The sequence below is a fragment of the Sinocyclocheilus rhinocerous genome, unplaced genomic scaffold, assembly GCF_001515625.1.
Source record: "Sinocyclocheilus rhinocerous isolate Xijiao unplaced genomic scaffold, SAMN03320098_v1.1 scaffold2283, whole genome shotgun sequence".
NCBI lineage: Eukaryota > Metazoa > Chordata > Actinopteri > Cypriniformes > Cyprinidae > Sinocyclocheilus > Sinocyclocheilus rhinocerous.
This window is the reverse complement of record NW_015650329.1, coordinates 22571-31604: the sequence shown is the minus strand read 5'-3', so window position 1 is coordinate 31604 and position 9034 is coordinate 22571. Positions and strand designations below refer to the sequence as shown.

Here is a 9034-nt window from a genome sequence, read left to right as displayed (position 1 = left end):
TACAAACTTCATAGAATATTTTTTTAGGTTGCTGCAAATCAGGAATTACATATAATCCTACTTAGAGGTTTGCAACAATTAGCCCTTCTTTCTTGATACTTGCCTTGAGGACAATTTTAGTAAAGGGAAAATGATCTCCTGCATTTATAACACCTGCTACATCTTCAATAAAAAATGTATGGGAGGACGATTTAGGGTCAGAGATTTCTAATGAGTTATGGGTGGCTAGCCTAAAGAGATGTAATAAACTTCAGACACTGCCTTATCCAGTTCAAAACCCTCACATCCAGCCCACTCTCTCTTTGAACTGTTGCCCTCTGGTCGGCACTACGTAGCACCGACCACTAGAACAGCTAGGCACAAGAAGAGTTTCTTCCCGCAGGCTATATTCAGCCTGAACAATTAAAACTTTCATAACTATACACTGTCCATTATAACTGACACATTTATACATAGCAATTGAAAATTGTACACTTGTAAATAACATATCTGTACATTAATTCAAACAATTGTTTTTCTATTTCTATTTATGTATTATATTGCATTTTTTTATTATTTTTCTTATATTAGTGTTATATTTCATCTCATACTGTGTAACTCTCAGGCTAATAGAAAACTTTTATTTAATAGTTTTGGGTACCAGAAAAAATACAGTGTTGCTGATTTTGGATATCAGACAAGACTTGCTGTTAACTGGTTTTGGTATCAGACAAAACTCTACTGAATGGTTTCGAATACCAGACAAAACTAAACTCTTCTGACAGGATTTGGTAGAGACTGGGTCCAATATTCATGGCGTGGAGATTCAATCTAACAAAACTAAAAGAAATCAAACTTGACATGCATCTTTTCTCTCTGGTACTTGCCATCAAACAGACCTTATGTTTTCACATACATATTGCGATGCATTCATTTATATTTACTTTTGATTTCAAATTAAATGTCTGCATTTAAAACTGATATCTTACCATTTTTGTTTGAATAAAGTTGATAATTTATTCCTTGATTTAATTTGTGGCAAAGTGGCATTTCTCCATAGAGTAGTTCACTCCATTAATTTGTGCTGGCTCATAAAAAGCCCAACAATCCTGCTGATATACGGGTATACAGTGTGTTTTCAACATTCTCTTTAACAGAGCAAAGCAACACTTCAGACAGTATAAGAGGCTTTCAGATTTAATTTCATTGACCAAGTTACTAATTTTATTTTAGCCAAAATTATGGTATTGCAAAAGAGTAAGGATTCATGATTACAAAATAACAAGTGTAAATCAATTTTGAATTTCCATTGTCAACATTTATTATTGAATCCTGTCATGCAATATTGACTGGTTGAATGATGCATGAAAGTTGTCTAAAGTTGTTTAAAAGTTAAATGTGATTTCAGACATATACAAAAATTAGTGGGGAAAAATATACTTTTTTTTTCTATCAAATCCTTTATTTAAAACCATGCTAAAATGACACAAAAATTATACATGCTGTATTACCAAGCTTAACTGTAAAAACATTCTCTCCTTGCTGGATCAGCGATCATTACAGCTGTCTCAGACATGTCCTCTAATGATAGTGATAGACTATACACATGGCTACTCTAAAGTATTTTAGCTTTGCAGGATGCTAAATATATATTCTCACGTATGCATGTCCTGGTTGAACTGATATTTCTCTGCAATGTCAGTTGTGATCAGGCTCACTGTGCTGATGCTTGGCTGGAAACACCAGGGCCTTTGTCTGTGATAACAAAATAATTCCTTCCTCTCTGAGTGATGGCTGACAATAGCGGAGTGACTGGACCTTCAGCCATGCCTGCCAAAAGAAAAATAAATACTTTATTGACCGCAGTGAAGCAGAAAACAATGCTGAGGGTCTGACTGAGAAGCATAGGCAATTTCGGACACCTCAGACGCCTCAATTTCTGTCACCTCTCACCTGAAGCAACACAGTGATGCAAGGAATCTAGCAGACTGCTGCTTGAGAACCTGACCACCCCTCTAAAGAACTCCTCTCTGTCACTGAGGGTGTTGTTGCCATTTCCCCTGTACCTTGTCTCAAGCTAGGAGAAAACAGAGGATCCATGTAGTAAAGCCCATTTACACATGTCAAAAAGTTTGTTTAGGCTATTTGTTGTGGTTAATTGAAATGAAATGATTGTAATTAAAAATGCATAAAAATTTAATTTTATGTAACAAACGAATGAAAATCAATCTAAAGATGGTTATGTGAGATCAGAGGTTTACACACTCACTCTATACACTGCTGTTTCTAGCTTTGGTGTAGGGCCGTGTCCAAACGCCTCACAGGACATCAGATATCTCATCTCTTCATGGTCACTGTGTTCCTTTCCAATACAGGGATCTGTAAAAAGACCAGAAAAGATCAACAAAACTACATATAGATTATTTATAGTTAAGTTAAAGGATATATCACATCTATTCACTCACTGCTTTTACAATAGCAAAGCATAGCACTGTGATGAATTTAAATAAGAATGTTTGCTAATTCAACACAAAGAACACTGTTCTTCTGAAGTTTCATGAAGTTTAATGTGGGCAATCTTCTATGAACAATTTTTTATTACAGATTTGGAATAGGATTTAAATCTGATTTCTGACTGGAATACTCTATTTTGGTTATAAACTTAAATCTAGTGTGTTTCTGATTTATGCCTTGGTTCATGATCCTGTTAGAAGGTGAATACTAAAGCTCTCATTGTGAATTGATGCATGTTTTCTGTAGCATCTTATTTCTTTGCGGAGAGAGATTGTTCATATTTATTACCTCACATCAACTGTTTTGGTTCTTAGGCATGTAAGAAACACAAAAATAAAAACATGTACATACGAGATGGAAGGGCGTTTCTTTCCTGTAGGATCCTTGAGTGTGCATTTGGAAAAACCTATCAGTAAAAAATAAAATGTAAAAACATTATAAAATAAAATAATAAATAAATAAAATAAGTTTAGTGTTTATGTAAGAAATGTCAGTTAATTTAAAAATGTTATTTTGAAAAATCAAAAACAATGTAATTCATTCTAAAATTCACATTTCAACAATATTTTATTTCTCCAATATCTGTCCTCAATGCATTCTTGACATTGACACCTTCTGTGACTACACAACTCAAATCACATTAGGAAGTGGTCAGGAAGTATGTACAGATTGCAGATGGTAGTGCACACAACATAAACAGAAATTATGTCATCTTTGGAGGACAAAAAGGGAGGCAGTGAATAAGCAGGTGTTTTGTAACAGTGAACATGGCTACTGCTGCAGACATTGTGGCTGGACAGCAAGTGTAAAAAATGTTTAATTTCAAAATCACACACAAATTCATAAAGCTATTTAAAAAATGTATAAAATTAAGCACACATTTGGATTTGGCCTGCAAGCTGCCACTTGGAGAGCCCGGATAGGTTACCTGCTGGTAGCGTCTCAGAAGTAACTCCCTCATTGCAGTGAGACTCCTGGTGCTCAGGTGTCCATCCTTTATAGAGCCATGTTTAGTTGCTATTACTAATGCCTATGAATGGGAGTGAACACAAACAAAAATTAGATTTTAATTTTGGGGTGGGGGTATCAAGTTGCATCAACATCTGACTATATGCTAATACACTTAGGCCCCGTCCACACGGAGACGCGTTTAGCTGTATACGCATACATTTTGTATCGTATAGGTGTTTCGTACAGACGGATCCGGCGTTTTGGGAGAGTGAAACCGATATTTTTTGAAACCGGGTCCCAGAGTGGATAAATCTGAAAACGCCGCCCTTGCGTTTTCGTGTGGACAGCGAATCCGTATATTTTCTGAAACTATGACGTCATCAGCCCACGTCTCGCCCCTAGTCAGACACCGCTACGTCACATAACAGCAACAAAAACATGAACAAACACTGAACGATTGTCTTTTTATTAACTAACATTAACACAGATTAATAAATGTATTGTTCCATGTTCGTTTGTATACAGCGCACTAAAGTTTATGTGCATAGTTCAAGTCTTCTCCGTTTTTAGTGTATGTCTGTGGCAGAATTACAGCACCACAGGTCGGTCTGGCATGTATACTACATCGTTTTGTGTCGGTTTCGTGTGGACGCAGATATTTTTTGAGAGGAGGGGAAAAAAAAAGATCGGATAGGGAAAGCTCTGGCTTCGTGTGGACGTAGCCTTAGTTCAAACAAACAAACATATCTCACACCAAAAGAGATCGCTAAGGAAGCCAAAAGGAGATATATAGATCAAAGGTCACCTGACAAAGAAATATCTTGTGTTTGGCCATGAGGTTGGATATAAACACATAGGAAGTGTGCAGATGGTGCACAACATAAGTTGGCTTGAGGTGGTTGGGTTTGCTGAAGTTGTCTCCCCAGGCAATCCGAATCCATATAGCCTCATCCTCATGTTTCTTCATCTTAATGGAAATCTTTAAAAGCAAAAGATTTTAGTTAATTGACTACTGAGTGATGTTATTTTGGATTCCTAAACTGAAAAAGTTGAGCTGGATTTGAAAGCTTGACTGCCAAATGAAGTTGTGCTATTACATGCCGAATGACCCCATGCAAGTGTGCTTTAAACTGCTCTTTGAACTGTGTCAACTCTACACAAACTGCATCATCTGTGGAGAAAACGAAAAAAAAACTGCTTCAGACAATTATTTATTTCTATAAAAAAAAGTCAAAACAACCAAACACTTATGTACCAAACTGTGCTCATTGTACATTGCTTCAAATCAACTTAATGCAATGCATAAATAAAACACCCATACCCTGCGCCTCAGTAAGCTGACATGCATGCCAGATGCCTTGATCAGGGTTTTCTATATGATCTAATGGGAGAAAAAAAAGAGACAAGGTCAGTGGATTAATTCAGGTATGGGGCCTGGTATTATTTACTTTTAAATTACAATAAACACTTGTTAAAAAGGCCAATTCACTCACACATCATTTCCAAATTAGTGATGTGTTTCAGGTTAAGTCTGTTCTCCTACGGAGGGAGGGAGGGAGAGAGAGAGAGAGAGAGAGCGAGAGAGCGAGAGAGAGATTTTACACATTTTATTTACTCTGAAGTATATCTACTCGCTGCCTGTTCTGAAAGGGGTCCAAAGCCCAATTTATTTAAAAAATATAAAAAAAATCCACCGTGTTGTGTTGCTTCATGACCTATTTTCATCAGAAATTAATGACAAAATATCGCTTCGCAAATATAGAAGTCTGCTGGTTGGCAATTTAATATTACCATTTCCTGGACAACAATCACCTTTCTGACTGTTTAAAACATAAAACATAACCTACAGCTTTCATGAAATCTGTCTAACGTAGGCCATAGGAAATCGCCGAACACCGAAAGGAAAATAGATTAATTAAAAATTATAGTCTTAAAAAGTTATTTTAAAAAATTGGACTCAAACAGTATGGAAATCGGTATCAACATAAATGATTAACGCGGAAGCTGAAAATAAAGATTGTAACGGTAGTATTCACTGATCTGTGGTAGTATATACCATTTAATGTATTTTACCTCACACATAACTGTTGGGAAAAAAGAAAGAATAAATCATCATTTAATGGATGTATCTCACCTCACAAAAGCTGATGACATGTTCCACTATCACCCATTTGGGTCTTGTGTAATCCAGGGCGTAGAGCTGATCTGTTGATAAACAATTCCATTTCTTCAAAAGATTTTCTATATTTTTGTTCGGTATTCTCCGGATTACCCGATATAGAACAGATCTGACTTGTGCGTCCATCGTACATACAAAAGTGTTCTTAGTTAAAAATTAATATTAATCATCACATCTTTCGCGTTTTACACGTTCAAAATAAACCGCCAGAAATCAAACAGACATCTGAACCGGAAGTTCCTATCTAAAGCGGGTGGGCAATGACATAAAAGTCTTTTATATGCAACAGAACTACTATAGTGCATTCAAGTCCTGTCTAAATGATAGTATTCAAGGTTGAAAGAGAGTTGATGACACAATTTAGTTTAAGTTTGTTTAGTTTATTTAGTCAGTTCACAGTTGGCGAAGTGAAGCGTTCTGAACCAAAGGATCATTACTCGAAGCTTTGTAACACGGTTTTGTGTTGTGGCCATCTGGTGGTCATAAAAATGAATATGGTTCTACAACTGATTCTTTGTTTAATTTTATTTTATATGAATAATGGTCATTGTCAAAGTCATTCATTTGTGTCCGTGTGCTGCCACTAAAATAAGTAAAATAAATGAAACATAAATTAATAATTTAAATCCGCGATCTGTCCATTTTAACTCTGCCTCAGTCCTGTTATTTCATAGGCAAAGTTAATTTCAGCTTAATATATAAATTACAATATTGAAAAAAAAAGCAATGCTAACACATTATAAAGTAATATAATGTAAAGGAAACGGCGCTGAGGTTCGCGTGGTTTGAACAAAATACCCACACTTGCGGGCGGTCTTTGCACTTGACCACTTGACAACTTATATGACGTATTTCCTGTATTTGGCCCAAGTGTTCAAGTGAGGATGAAGACAAGTGTGTGTACAACTTTTCATTACCTGATGGGACACACTTATAGTGTTGTAAAAGTGCAAGTGTTTATATTAAAATCAACGTCTAAATGTCTGTTCAGTAGGCTCTAGTCCCTATAACGTGACATAATTTAAATTTGGGGTGCTTCTAATTAAGTGATAAAAAGCAGTTGCAAATGTTGTACAAAATAAATATCACCACTCATCTTTGCACCAATAAAACGTAAAAACACTGTTTTTCTAGCAAATTATATGTAATATCTAATTATTATATTAATATTTAACTTGGAAAGGTTTCCGTGACCTCTCGCGAAATCTCGGCATGATGGGATACACTAAGGCCCAATCCCAATTCTAATTTATACCCCTCCGCCTACCCCTTCCCCTTGTCCCTTGAAACAGAGTGTCAAGGGGTAGGGGTGAAAATATTCCCCTAAGAATTGGGACACCACTACTATGCCGTCACACGTCATCATACGTCGTGACTGACAGACTGCAACGGTTTGAGTTAAAAATCTTCGTTTGTGTTCTACTTAAGAAACAAAGTCACCTACATCTTGGATGCCCTGGGGGTAAGCAGATAAACATCAAATTTTCATTTTTGGGTGAACTATCCCTTTAATGTCTTACTCTAAAGATTACTAACTTGCCGCCACCTACTGGCTGTTTTACTTTCATATTGTATATTCAAACTTTATATATTTAAAACATTAATATGATAGTGTTAGGCAATTATATATGTAACTATGTAAATAAACAATATGCAAATAAATCATTGTGTATATCAAATCCACCTGGCCTCTGTAACTGTATACTCTGTAACACTATCGTTTTCAATGCAAAAACATTACATTAATTCAAAATTAATTTAACGATTTACTCATTTAATGTTAATGGATCGTCAGGTAGGTGTACAGCAGTTACAGACAGACACATATAATGGTGTCCTGTATGGAAAGATGTTACCCCAGCTGACAGTTATCCATTTTCACCTGTACAAGTGAATGCTGAGCATCGGCAGCTAATGAGGCGTACTGGAGTGTCGTCACCGCCCTCTTCGACTGATTGGCTAGAGGAAGAGCTGTCAATCAAGAACTAGTGGACCAATGATGACGCTTTAGCCCGCCCTGATGTACATGAAACTCTAACCGCAACATTTGGAAAAGCAAGCGCAAAATGTGGAAACGAGCGAAGGGAAAAACAGCATAAGCATTCAAAAAATAAAAATATGAGCAGAAAATGTCTGAGAGCACAAAAAAAAACAGAGAAATATAACCAAGCAAAACATGATTTTGTGTGCAAGTCGGTTTAATTTTGCAATATTTCAGTTTTGTGCAGTATGATTTTAAATGTGTTTAAAGTTTTGATTCATGCTTTTAATTTTTTTAAATGCATTATTAAATTTTTGATTTACACTTATTTTTTTTTATCCGTTACCATTGTTTGCTATTCTGAAAACTTTGCTTTCATTTTAAAATTTTGTGCAATATAATTTTACTTGCGTTTTTAAATTTTGATTTCACGCTTGTTATTTTTTTTATCATGACTGCAATACATTTGGCGACATCCACCTTTTTCTTCAACGCGGAAGTAAGCCTATGGGCGAGATTTTCGGTTCATTAGACGCTATAGGTAAATAACGAGAAGAATAACAACGTGCAGTAAACGGTAAAACTGTTTGCACTACAAATCATTGTGTTCATAATTAAGATAATATATTAAAATAATATGGTAACACACCAATTTTCAATATCAAGCAGCAAAACGAATTGTTTTGTACAGCTAAAATAGGGAAAACCCAGAAGCGAGTTAGCATTTTTGCACTTCCGGTTCCATTGTCCCAGAGTCAATGGGTTTTTTGAATGGGATTTTGGTTAAATCCCTTAAATAAGGTCCGTGGTTCACACAAGCTCAAGATATTTTCACATTTTATTCTACGACATAAAACACACCAGTTACACCCCACTCGTGATTTTTTAAAGCTTTTACTTTTCTTAAAAAAGACAGTTGCTAACAAGTTGCTAAATGGGACTGCAGGCGCTGTCGGAGACATTAAACGTCATCACACCGAACAGGAACTCATACTAGAGGTCTGCATTCCCGCGGGAACCTGACCAGATTTTTTTTGAACTGCGGGATTAAATTCCCGAATAAAACGCGGTAGCGGTTGGTAACTCTGGTGTAATTTGAATGGGAGCGGGCAGTCTAACAAAATCCCGTTACCGACGTCCATTCAGATCAAGCCAAGTAGGTACAACATCTCTATTACATATGTAACCTTGGTTCCCTGAATAGAGAACGAGATGCTGCGATGACGTCATCGCTATGGGAACACCTCCGGTGTGACGAATGTCTGAAGCCCTTATACCATCGGGTTCAGATAGAGACAGGATGAACTTCTGCGTCAGCATCTTGAAACTGCTTACTCCAAGCACAAGGTTAGGTGACGCAAACCCAATCAACCCATAGAAGATGGATGGTGTAACCATACGACAGCCTGATCCTCCCTCATGAGGCCCCG

General features: G+C 36.4%; 1 protein-coding gene across 1 annotated transcript; it reads right to left on the bottom strand.

Annotated features, from left to right (window-relative positions):
• Positions 1-1334: 1334 nt before the first annotated feature.
• On the bottom strand, positions 1335-6044 carry LOC107711753 (centromere protein N-like). The gene is made up of 10 exons (XM_016516799.1): positions 5579-6044; positions 4938-4983; positions 4766-4825; positions 4542-4615; positions 4250-4423; positions 3422-3523; positions 2845-2899; positions 2249-2358; positions 1933-2056; positions 1335-1809 (listed from the first exon to the last, which is right to left on the bottom strand). The coding sequence occupies exons 1-10, from the start codon at positions 5747-5749 to the stop codon at positions 1694-1696; spliced, it is 1032 nt and encodes a 343-aa protein (XP_016372285.1). The 5' UTR covers positions 5750-6044; the 3' UTR covers positions 1335-1693.
• Between the last annotated feature and the right edge of the window lie 2990 nt (positions 6045-9034).